This window comes from Erythrolamprus reginae, chromosome 10, assembly GCF_031021105.1.
Source record: "Erythrolamprus reginae isolate rEryReg1 chromosome 10, rEryReg1.hap1, whole genome shotgun sequence".
Classification (NCBI taxonomy): domain Eukaryota; kingdom Metazoa; phylum Chordata; class Lepidosauria; order Squamata; family Dipsadidae; genus Erythrolamprus; species Erythrolamprus reginae.
In genome coordinates, this window is record NC_091959.1 from 23,673,800 (window position 1) to 23,700,496 (window position 26,697).

Consider the following 26,697-nt stretch of genomic DNA (forward strand, 5'->3'; position numbering starts at 1 on the left):
TAACCAACACTTTGAATTGTGACCGGAAACTGATCGGCAACCAATGCAGACTGCGGAGTGTTGGTGTGACATGGGCATATTTAGGAAAGCCCATGATTGCTCTCGCAGATGCATTCTGCACGATCTGAAGTTTCCGAACACTTTTCAAAGGTAGCCCCATGTAGAGAGCATTACAGTAGTCGAGCCTCGAGGTGATGAGGGCATGAGTGACTGTGAGCAGTGACTCCCGGTCCAAATATGGCCGCAACTGGTGCACCAGGCGAACCTGGGCAAACGCCCCCCTCGCCACAGCTGAAAGATGTTTCTCTAATGTGAGCTGTGGATCGAGGAGGACGCCCAAGTTGCGAACCCTCTCTGAGGGGGTTAGTGACTCCCCCCCCAGGGTGATGGACGGACAGATGGAATTGTCCTTGGGAGGCAAAACCCACAGCTACTCCGTCTTATCCGGGTTGAGTTTGAGTCTGTTGACACCCATCCAGATCCCAACAGCCTCCAGGCACCGGCACATCACTTCCACTGCTTCGCCGACTGGACACGGGGTGGAGATGTAAAGCTGGGTATCATCTGCATACTGATGATACCTCACCCCATGCCCTTGGATGATCTCACCCAGCGGTTTCATGTAGATATTAAATAGTAGGGGGGAGAGGACCGACCCCTGAGGCACCCCACAAGGGAGTAACCTAGAGGTCGACCTCTGACCCCCCACTAACACCGACTGCGACCGACCAGAGAGGTAGGAAGAGAACCACTGAAGGACAGTGCCTCCCACTCCCAACCCCTCCAGCCGGTGCAGAAGGATACCATGGTCGATGGTATCGAAAGCCGCTGAGAGGTCAAGAAGCACCAGGACAGAGGATAAACCCCTGTCCCGGGCCCGCCAGAGATCATCCATCAGCGCGACCAAAGCAGTTTCCATGCTGTAGCCGGGCCTGAATCCTGACTGCTGAGGACCTAGATAATCGGCTTCTTCCAAGGACCGCTGGAGTTGGAGCGCCACCACCTTCTCAACAACCTTCCCCATAAAGGGAAGGTTGGAGACTGGTCGATAGTTGTTGAGAATGGCTGGGTCCAGGGAAGGCTTCTTGAGGAGGGGGCGCACAAGTGCCTCCTTGTAGGGATCCGGGAAGGACTCCCTCCCCAAAGAAGCGTTGACAATCTCCTGGACCCAGCTCCGTGTCACCTCCCTGCTGGCCGAAACCAGCCAGGAGGGACACGGATCCAGTAAACAGGTGGCGGAACTCACAGCTCCAATGGCCTTGTCCGCTTCATCAGGTGTCACCAGATCAAACTCTTCCCAGACAGGTGGACAAGTACGTGCCCTAGTCACCTCAACTGACTCGTTGTCAGTCGACTCTGTATTCCAATTGGAGTCGAGGTCCGCTCGGATCCGAGCGATTTTATCAGCGAAAAACGTGTTAAAATCCTCGGCACTACTCTGCAAGGGCTCCCCAACTCCCCCCTGATTAAGAAGGGAGCGGGTCACCCTAAACAGAGCGGCCGGGCGGGATTCCGCTGATGCAATCAAGGCGGAATGATACGCGCATCTTGCCGCCTTGAGCGCCACTTTGTAAGTCTTAACATGTGCTCTTACAAGTGTTCGATCGGATTCGGACTTACTCTTCCTCCATCGCTTCTCTAGACGTCTCTTCTGGCGTTTCAACTCCCGGAGCTCCTCGTTGAACCATGGAGCTCTACGGGGTCTAGTGCCGCGGAGAGGTCGCAACGGCGCAATTCGGTCAAGAGCCTCCGCTGCAGCCTTGTTCCAAGCCTCAGCCAGAGACTCTGCCGAACTGTGTACGAGTGTATCTGGAATAACCCCAAGCGCCTTCTGAAAGTTCTCTGGATCCATCAGGCGTCTGGGGCGGAACAGCTTAATCGGTTCCGCCTCCCTGCGGGGAAGGATTGGAGCCAGGAAGTCAAGCCGCAGTAGAAAATGGTCTGACCATGACACAGGCAACACTTCTAAGCCCCTTAGTCTCAGACCATTACTCAGTTGCTCAGAGAGGAATACCATGTCGGGTGCATGCCCCCCCTCATGAGTCGGACCCTGTACTACTTGGGTCAGGTCCATGGCTGTCATGGTGGCCATGAACTCCTGTGCCAGTCCAGAGGTTTCACCGAGCGACGGCAGGTTAAAGTCCCCCAAGACAATAAGTCTGGGGAACCCCACCGCCAACCCGGCTACCTCCTCGAGTAGCACAGGCAGGGCTTGTGACACGCAGCTGGGAGGCAGGTACGTGAGAAACAAGCCCACCTGGACCCCTAAGTCCAACTTCACCAGGAGGGACTCGCAGCCCGCAATCTCTGGAGCAACGAGTCTACGCAAGCCAAGGCTCTCCCTGGCTATAATAGCCACTCCCCCCCCACTTCCCTGGGGTCGAGGCTGATGCCATATCTGAAACTCGGCTGGGCAAATTTCAGAGAGAGGGACTCCTCCCTCTGGGCCCAGCCAGGTTTCAGTGACACATGCCAGGTCGGCCTCCTCATCCAGGATCAGATCCCGGATGAGGAGAGCTTTATTTACCACCGACCTGGCATTGAGTAGCAGCAGCTTGAGCCCAGGGCCAGAATTACACTCATCACCAGCACCCAGGATTGGGTTCACAGAGCCGGAGCCTTGTGTGTCCAATCACACTTGGCCAATAAAATTCTATTCTATTATCTTCTGTTCTGTTCAGTTTTATTCTATTCTATTTTTTATTTTTTTTTCTATTTTTTATTCTATTCTATTCTATTCTGTTCTGTTATACTCTATTCTACTCTACTATATTATATTATACTATATTATACTGAGAGCATATACTGTACAAGACAAATTTCTTGTGTGTCCAATACAATTCTATTCTATTCTATTTTATGCTATTCTATTCTACTCTACTCTACTTTATACTATACTGAGAGCATATACAACAAGACAAATTCCTTGTGTGTCCAATCATACTTATCCAATAAAATTCTGTTCTATTCTATTCTACTCTACTCTACTCTATTCAATCAGGAATGGCTTTCCTTTGACTTGATTATTCTTTGCCATATAGTGGGACATCAGATATCATGAATTTCTTTTATGCAACCATTATTCAGGTCCTTGGAAAATGCTGTTCTCCCTCCTTGCAGAGTCTTTTTTCAAGATGATATCTAATCCATTTGTTCAATCCATCACTGAATTTTTACTCTTTTATTCCTCATTATTGTCTTTCTGCTTATTCAGATTTGTCTGAATTCTGTAATTGTACTAAAAAAAATAACATTGGAAGCAAATCACACATACAGGAGTTGTAGGTGGAGGGAAGGGGAAGCAGAGTTTGTCTAATTTCTGTCCATCATACAGCTATGGTGTCACAAATGGACACATCAAAGTGAAATTTATTTCCCTTCATCTCACAGGGCTTGGAAGAAACCAGTAACAAGATTAAGCAGTAACAGTAGACATAGAGAAATCAAATGTTCTTTTTGACTGCTGCTGTTAAATGTCATACTCTCTCTCCAAAGACTGAGATGTTAAATTCTCTGCCAAGACTATATACCACACGCAAACCTGTCCTATTTATAGACACTAAAGGCAGAAAAAATTAACAAGTTAAGACTTGGGAAGTTACGTAATACTGTGTTCAGTTCTGGAGACCTCACCTACAAAAAGATATTGATAAAACTGAATGGGTCCAAAGATGGTCTACAAATACAGTTGAAGGTCTTAAACATAAAACTTATCAGGAAAGACTTCATGAACTCTATCTGTATAGTCTGGAGGACAGAAGGGAAAGGGGGGACATGATTGAAACATTTAAATATGTTAAAGGGTTAAACAAAGTTCAGGAGGGAAATGTTTTTAATAGGAAAGTGAGCACAAGAACAAGGGGCCACAATCTGAAGTTAGTTGGGGGAAAGATGAGAAGCAACATGAGAAAATATTATAGGAGTAGATGCTTGGAACAAACTTCTAGCAGACGTGGTTGGTAAATCCACAAGAACTGAATTTAACCCTACCTGGGATAAACATATATCCATCCTAAGATTAAATACAAGAAATAGTATCAGGGCAGACTAGATGGACCATGAGGTCTTTTTCTGCCGTCAATCTTCTATGCTTCTATGATTCTAATACGACTTATAGCCACAATTGAGCTCCAAATTGATGTTGTTAATTGAGAAATTTGTTAAGGGAGTGTTGCACTATTTTCCAAACTTCTTTTGCCCAGATTTGTTGAGTGAGTCATTGCAATTATTAGTCACACACAGGCAGCATTGAGTTGCTACCCAATACGGGCCACACTGTGCACCAGTAGCAAAAATGGAGCTGTGCTCACAGTTCCTTGTTAATAGAAGGTGCGTGGGCGCTTCCCAGTGAGATTTTTCTTCTGCGCATGTACAGGAAGCAAAATCTTGTGAGGGGACATATACTTGCATGAGATTTTGGAGATTTTTTGCTTCAGAGAATTTAACACCATCCCCATATCACAGCTGCGACCCTCATCCAGGAATGGGCAGCCAAAATTTTTACTGCCACATTGTGGGTGTGGCTTATTCTGTGGGTGTGGCTTAATGGTCATGTGACTGGGTAGCAATGGATTGCTGGCCATGTGATCAGGTGGGAGTGGCTTGAACGATCATCATCATTCAAGTGAACTGTTAAGTCCTCGAATTACAACCTTATCAGTGTCGCTCGCTGGGGTGACAATTTGCTTCGTGTTTCCCGCGCTCTCCTTCCGGGCTGCCCCCCCTGCCTCAGGCTGGGTAGCTAGGTGAATGGGCGGTGCCAGAAACATAAATGCTGCCAGCGCCGCTTCCACCCATGCCTTCTGGAGGTGGCCGTGTGAGGCTGGAGGGGAGCCGGGCAGGAGAGAGGGAAGCTTGTCTGAGGCCAGGAAGGAGGAAAGTGGAAAAAAGCAAGGAGCACAGACGCAGCAGCAGCAGCAGGGAAAGAAAGGAGAGCCGTGCCGAGACCAGTAATCCAGAAAGTGACAGCCGCCAATCAGCTGGAGCTGCGCACGCATCTTCACTTCTGCTGGTGGAACTGTGTTCCACCCCGCCCTGTCTGCTGCCCACCCTTGCCCTCATCTCTCTCTCTCTCAAAACCATCAAGTTTGAATAGACACAAGATCAAGCTACCTTCAACATACTTTGCTACAATCGCCTAAGATGCATAGAATTGTTCCACCCGAGTCTGGATGGACGTTAAAAAGCTCAGACTCAATCCCAACAAGACGGAGTGGCTGTGGGTTTTGTCTCCCAGGAACAATTCCAACTGTCCATCCATCACCCTTGGGGGGGAGAGTATTTACCCCCCTCAGAGAGAGTCCACAATTTGGGCGTCCTCCTCAATCCACAGCTGAGTTTAGAAGACCATCTCTCGCATGTGGTGAGGAGGGCGTTAGCACCAGTGCGCCTTGTGCGCCAGTTGCAGCCCTATCTCGACAGGGAGTCTCTACTCACAGTCACTCCTGCCCTTATCATTGCGAGGTTCGATTGCTGCAATGCTCTCTACGTGGGTCTGCCTTTGAAGAGTGTTCATAGACTACAAATTGTGCAAAATGCAGCTTCCAAGATCTGCCCACATTTCAACATCACTCTGTGAGCTGCATTGGTTGCTAATTGGTTTCTGGGCACAATTCAAAGTGCTGGTTATGACCTATAAAGCCCTACATGGCTTAGGACCAGACTGCCTTCGGGACCGTCTTCTGCCCCATGTATCCCAGAGGCCAGTTAGGTTCCACAGAGTCGGCTTTCTCCAGGTCCTGTCGGCCAGACAATGTCTTCTGGCAGAGCCTAGGAGAAGAGCCTTCTCTGTGGTGGCCCCAGCCCTCTGGAACGAATTCCCTCCAGAGATACGTACCACCCACTCCATCCTGGTCTTTCATAAATCTCTGAAGACACACCTCTTCCGCTGAGCATTCACAGGATCGTGAATGATAAGATTGTCTCTGGTCGATATTATGAATGATTGAATTTGATGAATGTGTATGTCTGTATATGGGGTTTTTAACACCTTTAGCAATTTGTATCATTCTTTTAAATTAAGTTAGATTTCTTTTATATATTGCCACCCTGAATTGCTTTGAGAAGGGCAGCATAGAAATCAAATAAATAAATAAATAAATAAATAAACAAGCGAATGAATGAATGAATGAATAAATAAATTAATGTTGGTTATTTTATTGGAGAATTTTTAAAGCTGTGCTAATAAAGCTGGCATTACAACAGCAGATGTAATTACTGGGGCATTTAGCATTTAGACTTATATACCGCTTCAGTGCTTTACAGCCCTCTCTAAGCGGTTTACAGAATCAGACTATTGTCCCCAACAATCTGGGTCCTCAAATTACTGACCTTGGAAGGATGGAAGGCTGAGTCAACCTTGAGGACTACTGAGGTTCGATCTGTCAAACTGCTGGCAGCCGGTGAGCAGCAGAAGTAGCTTGCAGTACTGCACTCTAACCGCTGCGCCACCAAGGCATGAGAATCACAGGGGAGATTTCAACAAAGTTAACATAAGCAGCACATTGAGCAGAAGAGTTGGGTTGTCAGTTGCTTCCTTCTCACATAGCCCAAAGCCAGAAAGTAGCTTTGTGAATTGCAGTGAATCCAGCCCTGGGGTTTTTGTCAAGCCAGGATTCATGGCTTAGTGTCTCCATTGTGATTTTGTAATCTTTGCCATAGCTAAGTGAGATATAGGATTTCAGCCTTGGTAATTGCTGAACTGTGTGTTTAGGCTGTTGTGCGAAGTCATCTAACAGTGACATATACTCCTCAAAAAAATAAAGGGAACACAACACAATATAACTCCAGGTAAATCAATTCTGTGAAATCAAACTGTCCACTTAGGAAGCAACACTGATTGACAAAATATTTCACACGTTGTCAGCACATTGTACAGAACAAAGTATTGAATGAGAATATTTCATTCCTTCATATCTAGGATGTGTTCCTTAAGTGTTCTCTTTATTTTTTTCAGCAGTGTATATAGCAAATCAAAAATGTCTACAGAGATTCTCAATCATCCAAGTCATGGTTGTCCCAAATGTGCTTTTCCAAAAGGTAACTGGACTTTCTTGGTTTTTTCTTCTTCTTTTCCTTAGCTTCTAAGAAGCTAAAAAGTTTCTGGGATGCAAAGCTAAATGTTTTCAAAGCAAAAACGAAAGAAATCCAGTTGCCTTTTTGGAAAAGCACACTTTGGATAGCAATTCCTACTCAACGAATCCTAGTTTAGCATAATGAGTGAATGCGCTCGCTAGCTTAGTCTTTCTTGATGGCAGAGCTATAGAGTCTTGCGAAGTGTGCCCTCATGTAGGGGGTCTCCAGGCTGGAACGGAACAGCCCTTCACTCCATCGCCGGCTGCTGGACCCCAAGGGTGGGCTTTGATGAGGGGTGAGGGGCTCATCGAGATTGAGGAAGGGAAGAGGATAATGTCCCCGACTAGACCGTCTTTCTTGCAGCTTCTTGTCCTCAGGAGTAACAAGCTGGAGATCATCTAGTTCTTGGCAAGATTCTGGTGGACCCATCACCGCTGTTTCCTCTTCTTTCATCAAAACACTTGGGAAGGTGAACTAATGAATGGAAAATGGAAAAAAGAGAGAGAGGGAGGGAGGGAGAGAGAGATCCCTGGTGATTTAAAGAATTATTTTCTTTTCCACCCAACCTGAGGTCATATTATCAATAAAATTGGCATTTCCGGAACTTTGATACAATTCAAGATCCTTTGCTCTTTGTCGTCCGGGAAAGTTGTTTTCTATTCTTAGTTGGTAGGGAGTTTAAAGAATGAGTGGCCTATGTACACTTGCTTGTCTGGATTTCCCCTGAGTGCTTCCTTTGGGAAAAGAAAGAAGACTAATGGCTGATTTTTGCTCAATCTGCTTGACTAAAATTGTATGCATTGTGGGAACTTAACTCATAAGGTATATTCCGTCCCCTGTCCTATTGCTCTCCTATATCTCCTATACCTTTCTTCTGTTCCTATATCTCTTCTTCTATTCTTTCATTGATATGTTCTATTCCTATATCTTCTTTTCTATTCTTTCTTAGATATAATTTACTATGAGTATCTCCTCTATAACCTTCATCATGTATTTTACTATGTGTGTGTATATATATATATATATACCCACTAAAACCCTCATTGTGTATTGGACGGACTAGCTAGCTAGCTAGCTAGCTAACTAACTAACTAACTAACTAACTAACTAACTAACTAACTAACTAACTAACTAACTAACTAACCAAACAAACAAACAAATACATACATACACAAACAAACAAACAAACAAACAAACATTTTCATTGTAATTATAGCTATCATTTTGTTTAAGCCTCTCGGGCATCACACAGACATTGTACTTGATTCCTCTTCAACAAAGATGTAGCATGTGGTGTGAACTCAGCCACCAACTGCCAAATCCAGTCAAAAATATCTGCTGTTAATTGCTATTGGGGGTGCAGCCTACTCAAGCTGACAGTCCAGCAGCTACTGTATTTTTTCGGAGTATAATATGCACCTTAGTTTTGGGGGAGGAAAATAGGGAAAAGAATCTGCTTGGCCATGGCCAGCCTATGACGCATCCAGCCCATGGGCCGGAGTTCGACAGCCCCGGAGTAGATGAACATTAGGGATTAGAAACAGCGCACAGCTGAGAGGTAGGCATGTGTTGCTAGATTGAGTTCTCAGCCCCACAAGGTGAGATGCTCCGCTCTGACGGTTGAGAGTTGTGACTTAAATTCTAGGTGAGATTCCTTCCTGACCTGTCAGATGAGCTCAAAAAGAGAAGAAATTGTCACAACAAGAAAGAAAGAAGTAGCAAATGCATTATGTTCTGTTCTGTTCATAGAAGAAGATTGATGGCAGAAAAAGACCTCGTGGTCCATCTAGTCCAGTGATTTTCAACCTTTTTTGAGCAGCGGCACATTTTTTACATTTACAAAACCATGGGGCACATGGGGGGGGGCGGCTAAAAAAAGTTTGGACAAAAAAATTCTGTCTTCCTCCCTTTCGCTCTATTTCTCTCTCCCTCTTTCTCTCCCTCTTTTTTCTCTCTCCATCCCTCTTTCTTTCTTTCTCTTCCTTCTTTCCTCTTTTCTGCTCTCTCTCCTTCCCTACTTCTCTCTATGTCTTTCTCTCTCTCTCTTGGTTTCTCTCTCTTGTTCTCTTTATCTCTCTGCTTTCTTTCTTTCTCTCTGCTTTCTTTCTTTCTCTCTCTTGCTTTCTTTCTCTCTTGTTTTCTTTCTCTCTCTCTTGCTCTTTCTTTCTCTTGTTTTCTTTCTCTCTCTGAGCTTCGCGGCACACCTGACCATGTCTCGTGGCACACTAGTTGAAAAACACTGATCTAGTCTGCCCTTATACTATTTCCTGTATTTTATCTTAGGATGGATCTATGTTAATCCCAGGCATGTTTAAATTCAGTTACTGTGGATTTACCAACCACCTCTGTTGGATGTTTGTTCCAAGCATCTATTACTCTTTCAGTAAAATATTTTCTCACGTTGCTTCTTATCTTTCCCCCAACTAACCTCAGATTGTGCCCTCTTGTTGTTGTGTTCACTTTCCTATTAAAAACACTTCCCTCCTGAACCTTATTGAACTCTTTAACCTATTTAAATGTTTGGCTCATGTCCTCACTTTTCCCTTCTGTCCTCCAGACTGTACAGATTGACTCCTTGAAGTCTTTCCTGATAGGTTTTATGCTTAAGACTTTCCACCATTTTTGTAGCCAGTCTTTGGACCCCTTCAATTTTATTAGTATCTTTTTGTAGGTGAGGTCTCCAGAACTGGACATAGGATTCCAAATGTAGTCTCACCAGTGCTCTGTAGAGCAGGATCACAATCTCTCTATTCTATTCTATTCTATTCTATTCTATTCTATTCTATTTTGTTCTGTCCTGTCCTATCCCACCCCACCTCTTCTCTTCTCCTCTCCCCTTCCCTTCCACTCCACCCCATCATTCTATTCTATTCTATTCTATTCTATTCTATTCTATTCTATTCCATATTCCATATTCCATATTCCATATTCCATTCCATTCCATCCCATCCAATTCCTCCTTTTATTTTCATTATTTCATTCCATTCCCAAGGTTTCCTAAAGAAGATGCTAGAGACCAAAACCAAACAAGTGCTTCCCTGCCCCCTCCCACTTCGGAATGTTAGGAAAATTCTTTTTCCCAGCATTAGATTAGATTAGAATGAGAGTCCATCTTGTTCTATGTTCCTTGCCAGAAATGGCTCAGCAGATGCAGCCAGGAAGTTCCCAAGCTAGAACTGGACGAGCGCTTCTCTTCCACTATTCCCTTTTAGACACTGACGCTAAGAACACAATGCCTACGATTCAGAAGGTGGCATTCAGCCACGCAAGCTGTTCTCTTTGCATCTGTTGAGTCCCTTTTTTCAAGTCATCCCCATCAATGACCACATTTTACAGTTAGATATGCATTGATTAAAACAGTGTTTTTCAACCAGTGTGCCGCGAGAATGGTCAGGTGTGCTGCAAAGCTCAGCAAGAGAGAGAAAGAGAGAGAAAGAAAGCAAGAGAGAGAGAGAAAGAAAGCAAGAGAGAAAGAGAGAGAGAAAGAAAGCAAGAGAGAAAGAAAGCAAGAGAGAGAGAAAGAGAGGCAGGGAAGGAGGGAGATAGAAAGAGCAAAAAAGAGAGGAAGGAAGGAAGAGAGAAAGAGGGATGGAGAGAGAGGAAGGAAGGGAGAGAAAGAGAGAAATAGAGCGAAAGGGAGGAAGAGAGAGAGAGAGAGAGAGAGAGAGAGAGAGAGAGAGAGAGAGAAAATTTTGTCCAAACTTTTTTTAGCCCCCCCACTCCTCCCCACTCAATGTGCCCCATGATTTTGTATATGTAAAAAAATGTGCCGCAGCTCAAAAAAGGTTGAAAATCACTGCATTAAAACACATGCTTTTAAATCGGTCTCAAAATCTCTCTGGTTTTGGCTCCAATGGATCAAATTCAAGAAAAATACAATATCCAGTCCTTCCTTCCTTTCTTTTCCTTCCTTCCTTCGTTCGTTCCTTTGTTCCTTCGTTCCTTTCCCCCTTCATTCCTTGCTTCCTTCATTCTTTCCTTTGTTCCCTCCCTCCCTCCTTCCTTCCTTCTTTTTCTTTCTTTCCTTCCTTCCTTCACTCCCTCCCTCCCTCTCTGTATTTTTTGTATGTTTACACATTTTATCTTCCTGTTTTAAATCAGTAGTCCCAATGGACTTTGAGAAAGATGTTAATCAAACCCATGAATTACTGTAAAGCCAGTTAAAAATAAAACAGCCTTTTCACCTTCACCTCCAAATTAAGGTCCCAGAGATGGAAAAGGGATCTTAACTAGAGATTAGACTCTTAAAACAGGAGGCAGCTGAGTTAGAACTTCTTTGCCATGATTATCCTTCAGAAAAAACCCAAGCCAAATGCCAAACCTCTTTCTGCAGGGAAAACAAAACCTATATGTATATATACAGTAGTCCCTCGCTATACCGCGCTTCACCTACTGCGGCTTCACTTCATCGTGGGTTTCTGAGGAAGTCGATCGGCAGATTTAAACAGCCCGCCGAACTCGATCAGCAGGTTTTTCAAAAAAAAAATATATATATCTAAAATTGTAAATACTGTATTTAAATACTGTATCTAAAATAAATACTGTGTGGGAAGGGTTTATAAACACTTAAAACAATGAAAACTTACCAAACAATTACAATATAAATACTTAAATAAGTACTATCAGTCGATAAATTCCCCATCGCGGATTTCACCTATCGCAGCCAGGTCTGGAACGTAACACCAGCGATAGGTGAGGGACTACTGTATATATAGTGTGTGTGTGTATACATACATACATACATACATACATACATACATACATACATACATACATACATAGAAACAAATAATATTGTTTCCTAATAGGTAGCTTTTTTATCCAGGCCTTGTCCTGATTTCACCACCAAGAATCCAGACTTATTTTGTCTGCTCAAAATCCGGATAGTGGCTCAGGAAATGAAATGCAGAGAATCTAGGAAATTAGCTGAGCAAGGATTATTAAGTTATTCATCAGCCAAAAGGATCCAAACCTCACTAAAATCCTGGTTTGGCCTTCTTAGATAAATGCAAACTTTTTAAAAAATGTTGTTGAATTTGGATACTGACCAACTTGCTTGCATTAAGTGTAATGTGTACCATGAAAACATAAAACTCTAAAACCCTATAAAATACGGTACCTCAAAAAGGAGCCAGTTAAAAACAAGAATAAAATATGTTAAAAGTTAAAAGGCGAGGGAAAGGCTAGCAAGAGTCTTCGGAGAGGGGCGGCATACAAATCTAAATAATAAATAAATAATAAATAAGGTGTCCGTTGGCCCCAGGGTTGCATCCTGCTAAATGAGCTTCATGCTAAGTGGCAAAATCATCTTTCGGTTGTGGCGAGTAGGGCGTTTTCTCAGGTTTGCCTGGTACACCAGTTGCGGCCCTATTTGGACAGGGAGTCTCTACCCACAGTCGCTCCTGCCCTTATCACCTCGAGGTTAGACTACTGCAATTCTATCTTCGGAAGCTTCAAATCGTGCAAAATGCAGCCGTACGAGCAGTCATGAGCCTCTCTAGGCATGCCCTCGTTTCCCCAGCACTCCGTGGACTACATTGGCTTCTGATTGGTTTACGGACAGAATTCAAAGTGTTGGTAATGATCTATAAAGCCCTACGTGACATCGGGCCAGATTACTTACAGGACTGCCTTGTGCCGTGTGAGCCCCAGCGACCGATTAGGTCCCACAGAGTTGGCCTTTTTCAGATCTCGTCAACCAGAAAATGTCACTTGGGAGAGCCTAGGGGAAGAGCCTTCTCTGTGGGGGCCCCGGCCCTCTGGAATCAGCTCCCCCTGGAGATTCACACTGCCACCATCCTCCTTGCCTTCCATAAGAGTCTTAAGACTCACCTATGTTGCCAGGCTTGGAGCAATTAGGTCTCAGCCCCCTGGCCAACAAAATGAGATATATGTTGTATGATTGAACTGGTATGATTGTTTTTAAATGTAATTATATTTGCTGTTGTACTGTATTGTTATGTATATGCTGTGAGCCACTCCAAGTCCTCGGAGAAGGGCGGTATATAAATCTAATAGATAGATAGATAGATAGATAGATAGATAGATAGATAGATAGATAGATAGATAGGATAGATGGATGGATGGATGGATGGATGGATGGATGGATGGATGGATGGATGGATGGATGGAAGGACGGACGGACGGACGGACGGACAGATAGATACAAGTCCTCAATGTCCTATGAAAGACAGGAGATCAGGGGTTTCCTTACCTAAGGGAGGGCAGAGGAAGTATTCCAGAGGGTGGGAATCATAGAAGAGAAGATCCTACACCTGGAACCTGCCAGTTGAAATTCTTTCGCCCAAGAGTCTTCAAGCTTCGCAACTTTAAGACTTTTGGACTTCAACTTCCACATTTTCTCTGGCAACCCAGGGAATTTTAGGAGTTGAAGTCCACAAGTGTTTAAAGTGGTCAAGTTCGAAGAATTTAACCAATCTGAATTTATTTTATTTGTTTGGATTTCTATGCCGTCCTTCTGCGTAGACTCAGGGTGGCTGAGTCCACCAATTTAACCCTGCTTTAACTGACGTGATCCACAGCGTACCTGCCCTACTGCAACCCAACAAGAAAGACACAGACTTCAGGGGATAATTAGAACTGCAAACATCCCCCCCCAAAACAACAACAACAACAACAACAATTGCTACCAACCTGCCTTTCATTGAGGATCTGCACACTGCCCAAGTCAAAAAGAGGTCTGTGAAAATATTTACTGACTCTTCACATCCTGGACATAAATTGTTTCAACTCCTAACCTCAAAACAATGCTATACAATACTGCACACCAAAACTAGACACAAGGATAGTTTTTCTCTAAACACCATTACTCTGCTTAACAACTAATTCCCTCACCACTCTAAAGCTATTCACTAAGGCTGCATTATTATTACTAATTAATCTTCTCATCATTCCTATCGCCAATCTCTTCCCACTTATGACTTATGGCTGCAGGACTGTAACTTTGCTGTTTGTATCCAATACAATGATTTATATTGATCGTTTCCCAGTACGATTTGATTACTTATTTGTACTGTGACTCTTATATCTTATGATTCTTGACGAACGTATCTTGTATTTTTATGTAAGCTGAGAACATATCCACTGAGACAAATTCCTTGTGTGTCCAATCATACTTGTCCAATAAAGAATTCTATTCTATTCTACTCTACTCTACTCTATTCTACTTTATTCTACTCTATTCTACTCTACTCTTCTCTATTCTATTCTACTTTATTCTACTCTATTCTACTCTACTCTACTCTACTCTATTCTACTTTATTTTACTCTATTCTACTCTACTCTATTCTATTCTATCCTATTCTATTCTACTTTATTCTACTCTACTCTATTCACTGAGTAAGATGGGATGACATAATCAGGATAAGATGGTTTTCAAGGTAACCTGTTCCCATGGCATATAAGTCTTTGACCAACACCTTGAATTGAACATGGAAGCAAAATGAAGCTCCTGCAGCCAAGGTGTTACATGTCCCTTCAATTTGCACAGTAATCTACCTGAAGTTCTGAAAAATTCTCATTCCATTCTCCAAACTACTGAATACCCCAGACATGGCCCAGTCTCTATACTCTGTATCCCTGTGGCAACAGATTTTGGAGAAAGATCTGAAGAAATTTTTTAAAATTATAAATTGAACATATAAGCCATATTACCCGAAGTAATTTCTCATAGATAGCTATATAAATTTTATAAATAAATAAATGGCTGTTTACTATACTATAGTACAGGGTTTCCCAACTTTGGCAACTTGAAGAGATCTGGACTTCAACTCCCAGAATTCCCCAGCCAGCATTCGCTGGCGGGGGAATTCTGGGAGTTGACGTCCAGATCTCTTCAAGATGCCAAGGCTGGGAAACACTGCTATAGTAAACAGCCATTTTGAACCAAGAAGTGGTTCAAAAATATATGAAAATCTGTCCACCCAATGCCACGGCACTTACCAAATATGCGATCCATACAGACAGCTTCAGTCCTTTGTCCTTAATAAACTGGATGGCTTGGGATGTCTGCCTGAAAGTAAACTGGGAAACAGCAGCAGCTAAATATTTGATGCTTGCAAGGGTGTTGGAAGGAGTCATCTTTTCTGATACACAACTGGCTGCAGACATGTGGACTACAAGGAAGAAATAGGAAAATTTGTATCTATCTACATAAAAGCCAAATACCACTCACTCATCACAAAATCTCCAAAACTGTAAAGCCTACAAACTTGAAACTTGGCATGGATGTTCCTCTTAGCTTCTAGATGCTTGCTAAGAAAGGATTTTTCAAAATCACCAATGGGGAAATTGTATCCATATACAGTGGTACCTCTACTTACGAACTTAATTTGTTCCATGACCAGGTTCTTAAGTAGAAAAGTTTGTAAGAAGAAGCAATTTTTCCCATAGGAATCAAAGTAAAAGCAAATAATACGTGCGATTGGGGAAACCACAGGAAGGATGGAGGCCCTGTTTCCTCCCAGGAGATTCCTAGAGAAACCCCATGGAGGCTTCTCCTTGCCTTTTCCAGCCCTGTTTCCTCCCAGGAGATTCCTAGAGAGGCTCCACAGAGGCTTCTCCCCACCTTTTCCGGCCCTGTTTCCTCCCAGGAGATTGCTAGAGAGGCCCCACAGAGGCTTCTCCCCGCCTTTTCCGGCCCTGTTTCCTCTCAGGAGATTGCTAGAGAGGCCTCACGGAGGCTTCTCCCCGCCTTTTCCGGCCCTGTTTCCTCCCAGGAGATTAGTTTCCATTCATTGCTTATTTCCCTGCCCTCAGGTGCTTTCGAGAATAGCTTGACTCTTTCTTCTTTGGGGCAGCCCCTGAGATATTGGAAGACTGCTATGATGTCTCCCCTGGTCCTTCCTTTTATTAAACTAGCCATGCCCAGTTCCTGCAGCCATTCTTCATATGTTTTAGCCTCCAGTCCCCTAATCCTCTTTGTTGCTCTTATCTGCACGCTTTCTAGAATTTCAACATATTTTTTTATGTTGTCAGCGTCAAGCCAGAAACAATGCAACTATGGAACATTAGCTTTCCATTTCTGCAAGCAAACAAACAAACAAACAAACAAACAAATAAACAAACAAAGCTCCATTCACAATTCTTGGATTTTGAAAATGTCACTGTTGCAAATGATGTGAGCTTTCCTGCAGTGTTGAAAAGGAATCAAGGTTCAGCAAGTTCTTTGATAACCTCAAAGAAAAGGAGGTAGGAATGTTTCTATCGCCATCTTGTGGAAGCCTAAGGAACTGTAACCATATAACCTGACTTTCTTGGCCAACCCCAAAATGTCTTTTAAGAAATCAGGACTACAACATTCCAATTTCTAAACCAGAAAATATCCAGGTTTAATTTCTGATAAACGAAATGAGTTTATGAAACTAACAAAGCACAGGGGAAGCTCTGGCTGCCAAAAACATATGTTTTGTTTTTTAAAAAAAAGCAAAAATAAAAGATGTTCTTTCTCTCTTTATTTGGATACAATATTTTGAATGGAGCCAAAACAACCAAGCACAAATAATAACAAATTATATCCTCAATCTAATTTGTGTCACTTTTTAGTTCAGACGGTGGCAGACTGCCTAGCTTACTAAAGTTATTAAAGTTTTCTTTTAAAAGAGAAAATAATGCTAATTACAAACTGATATAAAGTAAGAGAAATAGAAGGAAAACAAGGAGAAAGCTAAGTGGGAAAAAGTAACAGAAATAAAAGAAAAATAGGAGGAGGGAAATACTAGAAAGTAGTTTCCGATATTTCTTATAGCAGTCATAAGCACAATTAGTCTATGGTTGTAACATAACAACATAATTCTTTTCTTTTTATCTTATATTATATAATTTTTATTCTCTTATCAGAACCATAAATCATGTTCATTTTTTCCTATTCTATGCAAAAAATTCATAAAGAGTTTCCAGTATGCAATAAACATATTGTCTTTTTTAAAAAAATCAAAGAAGCCAACTTAGTTATCTTACCAAGTACCATTATCTTCACCAACCTTTCCATCCCCCTGTGGTTATAGTCTAAAGCGGTGTTTCTTTATTTTAGCAGTTTTGGTTTCTGAGGAATACTGGGAGTTGAAGTCCACATATCTTAAAATTGCTACTGCTGAAAAACTCAGACCTAGAGCTTTGCAAAGGGACAGTTTAGCAGCATGCTCCCTAGACTCAAAGGTAGCAAGACAAACATGCTTTTATGACAATACCATGTGGGCAGTTACCTTCAGGAACAGTTAAGGACCGATCTCCTTTTGGAAAGCATTATTTGTTTGAAATCTGCCCAGTTTAAACTGCCCTACCCAGTTTATGTTGGATAATCATCTGCTTGAAGTAGTGTAGGTTTCCTGCCTAAGCAGGGGGTTGGATTAGAAGACCTCCAAGCTCCTTCCAACTCTGTTCTGATTATTATTATTATTAAAGATGAAGAATAAGAAACTAGGAGAAGAGGACTTTGAAATGACTTATCAGAAGAACAAATTGGGCATATAACCTGTGCCGCCAAGTTCCTTAGAACTAGGAGATGGAACAAACACTTTGAGATATTTATGGAGACCTACCTAGGTTCAACTAGACTCTTTAATAAGAATAACACTGCCAGGAAATCTCCATTGAACAGCAAATATTACAGTCCTGGAATATCTTGCTAATTAAAAAACTGGAGTGCATTTATGTATTTGTTTGTTTATTTGCTTGTTTGCTTGTTTGTTTATTTACGGTATTTATTTATTTATTTATTTATACATACACACACACACACACACACACACACACACACATAATTCTATGCTGCCCAATCCCAACGGACTCAGGGCGGCTTACAATGACATAAAAATGCAAATACAATACAATAAAAAGTCAAATATAAAAGTCTAAAACTATAACTATAAAACTATGAAACTATAAAACCCCAATTAAAACCCACAGTTTAACAATCCAATCAACATACATACATACATACCATTCCCACAATTGATAGCTATCAATTCATGGCCCCCAGGCCTGCGGAAGACCAGTAGGGTGGAAGCAGTATGGACGTCGGGGGGAAGAGTAGATTCCATAGAGCCGGGGCGGCCACAGAGAAGGCCCTCCCCCTTGGCCCCACCAGCCTGCATTGCTTAATCGAAGGGACCTGGAGGAGGCCAACTCTGTGTGCTCTTGTAGGTGTCTGGGACGTGTTTGGCAGGAGATGGTCCCGTAAATAATCTGGCCCTGAGCCATGTAGGGCTTTATAGGAAATAACCAACACCTTGAATTGTTACCGGAGCCTAATAGGAAGCCAGTACAGCTTGCTTCACTATATGAAGTTTTTCAGCTCTGAAACAAGATTTTTTGTACAATAGATCAACCAAGCACTATTCTAACCTGAATTGGTCTCCATTTTCCTATCCACCACCTTCTCTGGCTTTCCAACTGCAGAGGTTTTAGGCACCCGGTTCACTTGACTGCTCTTCGTATTCTCTGTCTTGATCCCCAGTCTGTTCTCGGGCTGGTCGTTATTTTCAGCAGACAGTCCAAAGACTTTGTCCAGGATGTCCACAACAGAGCATATAGCATAGTGAAGGTGAGCTAGAATGGTGTCCTTCAAATCAGACGTAGCCTAGGGAAAGGGAAGAAAATAACGGAGAAAGTTCCTTAAAGATGATTTTATGTTTTTGAACAAGGCAATGAATCCACCTGGAGCACTTCAGAGAAATAGGGACATATTACCACCTATGGTGGACCTGTTCGGCTGCCACTGCCACTGCCACCTCTGGTGGTCCTTCGGTTTCATCTAGGTTCATTTCTCTCACTCTCTGCATCAGCTGGCAACACCACTGGCCCAGGGTACCAAGATGGGCCTGGCTCATCCTCCTCAGAATCTGACATGACCAGAGTCGGACGAGGCGTACTCACAACAGGTTACAATCCTGGTCTAATTCAGCAAGAGAGTTTTCTTATGGAACTACCTTTTGAAAGTATTTGGAAACTTCAGATCATGCAGAATGCAGCTGCAAGAGCTATCATGGGCTTTCCCAGATATGCCCATGTTTCGTCATCACTCCACAGTCTGCACTGGCTGCCGATCAGTTTCCGGTCACAATTCAAAGTGTTGGTTATGACCTATAAAGCCCTACATGGCATCGGACCAGAATATCTCTGGGACCGCCTGCTGCTGCACGAATCTCAGCGACCGATTAGGTCCCACAGAGTTGGCCTTCTCCAGGTCCCATCGACGAAACGATGCAGTCTGGCGGGACCCAGGGGAAGAGCCTTCTCTGTGGCGGCCCCGGCCCTCTGGAATCAGCTCCCCCCGGAGATTAGGACTGCCCCCACCCTCCTTGCCTTTCACAAACTTTTGAAAACTCATCTATGTCGCCAGGCATGGAGGAATTGATATATCCTTAGCTGCCTTTGATTTTATGGATGGTGTGTTTGAGCTGTATGACTGTTTTAATAGGTTTTTTTTAAAAGACTGTTTTAACATTGGATTTGTATATGATGTTTTATTGTTTTATTGTTGAACCGCTCCGAGTCCTCAGGGAGGGGTGGCATACAAATCTAATTAATAATAATAATAATAATAATAATAATAATAATAATAATAATATTATTATGCTTTTTTTTAAGCTTACTTTCTCCACTGGTTTCTGAAGGATAGGTATCTTCTTCTCCAAATGATCCAAACCTTGACAAGCCAAAACATTGACTGTTGCAACTGAACCAAAAGAGAGAGGGGAGAGAGAGAGGGAGAGGGAGAGAGGAATAATAATAATAATAATAATAATAATAATAATAATAATAATAATAATAATAATAATTTATTAGAATGTTAAAACAGTGATGGAAGAGAAGGAATGGTCAGCCATTAGACTAATCAATTTCCCTGTATCATCACAGAAATTTTACCAAGATTTAAAATTGTAATAACCATTTACTACAAATTAGGACAACACTAATAACCTATTACTCTCCACAAGATCCAGAAGAAAAAGACTGGAAACGATAATCTTACAAGTCTTTCAGCCAATAGTTTGAAATGAACAAATGAATCATTGTCAAAACAACAACAAAATAGTAAATGAATGAATGAATGAATGAACGAAAACAAAAACATAACCATTACAGTATAGTAATAATAAGTCGCATAGTAAGAAAAGTCAATGGAGAGATGACAGATGTTCTCATTGAAGAAAAGCAGTAGCACATAATCATAAAGTATTACTTGGGAAAATATATACAGCAATAAAAATGTGCTAAGATAAAGAAAGCTATAGGTAGTTTAGTTTGGCTTTACGGTTATTTTAATAATGTTAATTTGTTTATTAATTTTACTTTCTTAAATATTTTGAAGTTATGTAATAAATAAAATCTAGACTTTATAATTTGGGGGCGGGGGGAGGGGGGAGGACAATATAGCCTGCATAATAAATCATTGAAGTATATATGAAATTATTTTGTTAATGGAAAAAAGCATGTACTAATTTATATACTTGAGACAAATTATAGTGTATAATTAATATAATATAAATATAGTGACTTTAATGCTAATATAATGCCAATGTCTGTATATACCATTACTGATTTAATTTTCTTTGGCTTTCTTCTGTACTTACTATTGTGTTTTCTTTTTTTTTTAAAGAGGGAAATTAATAAAAACATTTAAAAGAAAAAAACGCATTCAATTTTACCAATATCTACAAAAAGTCATTGATAAAATTGAGCGGGCTACAAAAATGGTGGAAGGTCTTAAGCATAAAACCTATCAGAAAAGACTTAATGAACTCAATCTGTATAATCTGGAGGACAGAAGGGAAAGGGGGGACATGATTGAAACATTAAAATGTATTAAAGGGTGAAATAAGGTTCAGGAGGGAAGTGTTTTTAATGGGAAAGTGAACACAAGAACAAGAGGGCACAATCTGAGGTTAGTTGGGGGAAGATTAGAAACAACATGAGAAAATATTATTTTACTGAAAGAGTAGTAGATGCTTGGAACAAACTTCCAGCAGACGTGGTTGGTAAATCCACCGTAACTGAATTGAAACATGCCTGGGATAAACATAGATCCATCCTAAGATAAAATACAAGAAATAGTATAAGGGCAGACTAGATGGATCATGAGGTCTTTTTCTGCCATCAATCTTCTATGTTTCTATGTCAGTGTTTCCCAACCTTGGCCACTTGAAGATATCTGGACTTCAACTCCCAGAATTCCCCAGCCAGCATTCGCTGGCTGGGGTATTCTGGGAGTTGAAGTCCAAATATCTTCAAGTGGCCAAGGTTGGGAAACACTGCTCTATGTAACTATTTAAGGATAACACAAATGTAAACATAATTATGGATGTGCCACCTGGGGTACTACTGAGTGGACTTAAAAGCAGCTGACTTTGTGAGAAAGGGGAAGGAGGGTTGGGCCATTTCCAAAATGAAGCTTGTGCGATGCTTACGTTGAGGCTCCAGCTTGTGTACCACAGGCTCCACACTCCACAGAGCCAAGGAACTGGCGTTCTGGAGGGCTCGCTCATAGGCGGAGCATACTGATGACATCACAGGATGAATCCCTTTGGCCCTGGCGTAGGTCCTCTGGAGACTGGTGAGGGCTGAATTCACCACGGGAAACTGCAGGATTCTCTGCAACACACTGCTTTGCTATTCAAGAACAACACAAAAAGAGGATGCGGATATTACCAGAGTTACATTATAATCACCATCTTCTTTTAACGACCCCGTAATCCCTTGCATTCAAGGACTATCTGTGCATTAAATCACTGAGACAGCTACTGGATTTGCTTTATAAAGTTAATATACAGTATATTCTTGTCTTCTTCTGTGTTTTTTTTTTAATAAAGATTTTGCACCTTAAAACATCTTGCATACATTTCTCTCAATCCTGAAGTATTGACTTACATTTTCGTTATTTTCATATACTTCCAATGCTTTTACACTTACATCTAATATACACAGGTATTTACATTTATATATTCTATAAAGATAGTGCATTAACATTTACTCATCTATACATATATTTATGTATGAATGTATGTGTGTATGTCAGTGTTTCCCAACGTTGGCAACTTGAATATACTGTATCTGGACTTCAACTCCCAGAATTCCCCAGGCAGCATTCGCTGGCTGGGGAATTCTAGGAGTTGAAGTCCAAATATCTTCAAGTTGCCAAGGTTGGGAAACACTGATGTATGTATGTATGTATGTATGTATGTATGTATGTATGCATGTATGCATGTATGTATGTGTGTGTATGTGTGTAAGCCTAGGCATATTTGGGTCTTTTCCTGTGTAAGGTTGATAGACTCCTGGCGACGTTTTGATGAGTTGCCACTTGTCATCTTCAGGCTGTTGTGCCCAAGCACAAAGACTTACATACCTGTACCTGTAAGAGAAGTATGCAGAACCGGTAGAAAAAAAATGATTTTTTTCTTTTTTTCCCTTCTGAGTTCTGGGTATGTTTTTCCTATTGCACTAAATGAATGGGTATAATTTTAGAAGAGCTCTACATGTGTGTGTGTGTGTGTGTACATACACATACAGTTTATATAGTAGATAATGTATATTTTTGTGTGTCTGTGTGTAATATGTATGTATACATATGGCATATATACGTAGAATTAAATAGCATATTTTGGATGTTCAGTAATAGCAAATAGAGAGGGAAATTGTATCTCTTTGAGGCGAGGAGAGCAACTAACCCTAACCCAAACCTTGACGTGAGCAACATCAAGTTGGCCACCTTTAAGCCAGTCACATGACCTTTAAGCCACCCCCAGTCACATGATCGTCAAGCCACTCCCCCTGGTCACATGGCTGGCAAGGCACATCCACAAAATAAGTCACACTCACAGTGTGGTAGTAAAAAAATGTGTAGCCCTTCACTGCTCTCCTCCCTTTTTCCACAATAGAAAAGACATGATAGAATAATATATAGAGAGAGGAAAGACTCCAAATAAAATGGCTTCAGCCTGACAGGTATTTGTAGTCAGATGACACACTGTTTATGGGAAGATGAAATGTTTATATTAAAATAAATAAATAAAACTTTTATTAAAAAAACCCCAAAGTTGGATATTGAAAACTTGAGATTTATCAACTGATGAATTTTAGCTAACTTGGAGAGGAACTAAAATAATTTTGCTGCATTCAGAAAAAAATTCACCTAGATCTACATTCACTCTCAATCTATCTCTAATGAGAAAATTGATTGATATATCATGCAGTTAAGATTTAATGTGTTGCTTAAAACTGAGTTGCTTTTACGTACTTCTTGTAATGTATTTTAGCAATGTTCTTTGTTTTGTTTGCATTTCTTTTCTGCTTATACTGTAGTTATACTATTAGGCAATAAAAACAATTTTTTTCAAAAAAGAAATAATTACGAAACACACTAATGACTTTTGAAAATAATAAATAGCAGACATAGTGTCTAATTCATCCAAGATTAAAATTTGCTTTAGTTCACAGAACTTGATCAGGTCTTCTGAACCTGTTGACTAACTTTTAAAAAATACATTACACACAAATAGTATAAATGGTGTCACACCCGACACTTGCTGATGTTTATGCATTTTTAAAGCCATTTTTAGAGTTATCATTATAGCTTTATTGTAAAAAGGAGGTTCCCAGGTTGGGTCAACTTACCTTGGGGCTTCCATTCTGCATTACTGGTTTGTTTTTGGCTGCCATCGTTAAATATTAGCCTGCAACTAAATAATGGAACATGTATATCTAGGGATAATGTGGGGGGAAAAAGAACAGATATTATCAACTAATGCTCAAAGTCATCCAAAGGAGAAAATGCAGGGGTGTTTCAATAAACCAAAGAAATTTGCACAGCATCTACCATATTTTTCGGAGTATAAGACACACCAGAGTATAAGATAATAATAATAATAATAATAACAACAGAGTTGGAAGCCCCTTGGAGGTCTACTAGTCGAACCTCCTGCTTAGACAGGAAACCCTACATTACTTCAGACAGATGGTTATCCAACATCTGCTTAAAAACTTCCAGTTTTTACAACTTCTGGAGGCAAGCTGTTCCATTGATCAACCATTCTGACTGTCAGGAAATTTCTCCTTAGTTCTAAGTTACTTCTCTCCTTGTTTAGTTTCCACCCATTGCTTCTTGTTCTGCCCTCATAATAATAATAACTTGCTATTTTGATTCTGTAAGAATTGCTGTGCTAAGAATTAGAATTGCCAACCCCTGCTCTAGTCCAAAACTAATCCATCTCAGATGGATTTAGTTCGAGTCTGTTCCTTCCCATTGAGACGCTCCAGGATTCAGCAAGATTATTTAAAAGTACAAAACCCAGGGATATAGCCTGTATTAGAGAAAGCTGGCTACAAAAATTGCTTAGTCTCCCTAGGAAAGCTGGTCATTTGCAGGCATGACATAATCCTGAGGATTTTAGACAGGGTGGGATAAAGCAAGTTTCTGTTACAAAATCTGGCTTTCAGCCTCTCCACGTACAAGAGAGGACTTTTCAATCTTTTGGAAGCAATGATCAGGTTCTCACAACACAAAACCCCAACTTGTTTGTTTGCTTTGGCTTGAACCAGTGCACTAACCCAACTACTGCAATTGTAAACCACAGTTTGCTCATCAACACGTTAAGCAAACCCAATGGTGGCTTACTTACATTTGGGCGATTGCTTGCCTAAAGTGATTCTAGCAGTCAATTTCAAAGATCATCTACAAGAGATAGGAGAGGTCAACCGTACAGGGAAGGTACTCACAGGTTGCAGAAGTCAAGGGGTCTTGAACAGGGTGCCAGCAGCGTTGTTTCAACTGTGAAAGAAGAAACCCATGCCCCAGACTGTAATGCTATGTAGCCCCACCTTCCAGCTCAATAATTCTGCCAAGTTTCTTTGGTGATTAAGCAAGATGGCTCCCCTGGGACCTGTAGAACTCAAACAGACGTCTGAAACACCAGCCAAGTGCAAGTCCAAATTATGGAAAGAATTGTCCGAGCAACATAACAAAATGTGAAAACTCTCGGGATCTTTGGAAAGTACCTAAGCCTACTCTTTTTGTGGTGGGGTGGAGAATCCAGGTGCTTTTAGGGAATTCTTTGCGAATCTTCCCACCTTGCCTATTTAAGATGCCAGGGTGTCAAAGTAGGTACTCTGGTACACAGGCTTTATTTTCTACATTAACTCAGCAATTCATCATCATCATCATCATCATCATCATCATATTAACAACAACAACAACAAGTTGGAAGGACCTTGGAGGTCTTCTAGTCCAACCCCCTGCTTAGGCAGGAAACTCTACACTACTTGAGACAAATGGTTATCCAACATCTAGGTAAAAATTTCCAGTGTTGAAGCATTCACAACTTCTGGAGGCAGGCTATCCCACTGATTAATTGTTCTAACTGTCAGGAAATTTCTCCTTAGTTCTAAGTTACTTCTCTCCTTGTTTAGTTTAGTGTATTCTTGGCATACACTTGGAGGTATGCAAGCTTTCGGACTCTAGCAGAGAGAGAAATTCTGGTGAGAGAGAATTTTCATGAGATTGGGCTTCAGTATGTATCTGAAAGCTTAGCACTAGCACTAGTACTTAGACATTTATTTATTTATTTATTTATTTTATTTTATTTTATTTGTATGCCGCTCCTCTCCGTAGACTCGGGGCGGCTAACAACAATAATAAAACAACATATGAGAAATCTAATATTTAAAATAACTAAAAACCCTTATTAAAAACCAAACATACACACAAACATACCATGCATAAATTGTATAGGTCTAGGGGGAAAGGAATACCTCAATTCCCCCATGCCTGACGACAGAGGTGGGTTTTAAGGAGCTTACGAAAGGCGAGGAGGGTGGGGGCAATTCTGATCTCTGAGGGGAGCTGGTTCCAGAGGGTTGGGGCCGCCACAGAGAAGGCTCTTCCCCTGGGTCCCGCCAAATGACATTGTTTAGTCGATGGGACCCGGAGAAGGCCAACTCTGTGGGACCTAACTGGTCGCTGGGATTTGTGCGGCAGAAGGCGATCCCGAAGGTATTCTGGTCTGATGCCATGAAGGGCTTTATAGGTCATAACCAACACTTTGAATTGTGACCGAAAACTGATCGGCAACCAATGCAGACTGCGGTGTTGGTGTAACATGGGCATACTTAGGGATATATATCACTTCACAGTGCTTTACAGCTTTCTCTCCAAGGTCTCTTCCAACTCTGTTATTCTATTCTATTCTAAATGAAAGGATAACAATGTTTGGACCCGTAATGCCAGAACTTGGTGGGGGATTTTTTTGTGGCATCAAAACAACCTGTTTGTTTGCTTTAATTAATAATATTTTTTGAGAGTCAGCTGCAAGGAACCTGAGCAATGTATGAGACATCTATACTCAGACACTGTCAGCTACTCCTATATAACTATGAAAAATCCTTCATGAATTCAAGAATTTTCAATATGTTTCATTTTCATGCTAAAAGAACGAACATTTATTCTTTGTTGCAGACGTAGGGAAAAATGGATCAGCTCCTCCCTGCCCCAGAATTTAATCCAATGCCTACCTCTTTGGACTCATGAAAACTGCCACCTCCTCCTTTGCAAGTCTGATGCTTTTCACCCTAATCTGTTACTCCATGATGTAGGCAAAAAAGCAAACG

At 41.5% G+C, this 26,697-nt stretch overlaps 1 protein-coding gene across 1 annotated transcript; it reads right to left on the reverse strand.

The window, feature by feature from the left end:
- Nucleotides 1-6,142: 6,142 nt before the first annotated feature.
- Nucleotides 6,143-24,864, reverse strand: PLIN1 (perilipin 1). The gene is made up of 7 exons (XM_070761937.1): nt 24,811-24,864; nt 23,710-23,796; nt 21,504-21,705; nt 19,689-19,771; nt 18,439-18,673; nt 15,037-15,209; nt 6,143-7,548 (listed from the first exon to the last, which is right to left on the reverse strand). The coding sequence occupies exons 2-7, from the start codon at nt 23,752-23,754 to the stop codon at nt 7,237-7,239; spliced, it is 1,050 nt and encodes a 349-aa protein (XP_070618038.1). The 5' UTR covers nt 23,755-23,796; nt 24,811-24,864; the 3' UTR covers nt 6,143-7,236.
- Nucleotides 24,865-26,697: the final 1,833 nt, after the last annotated feature.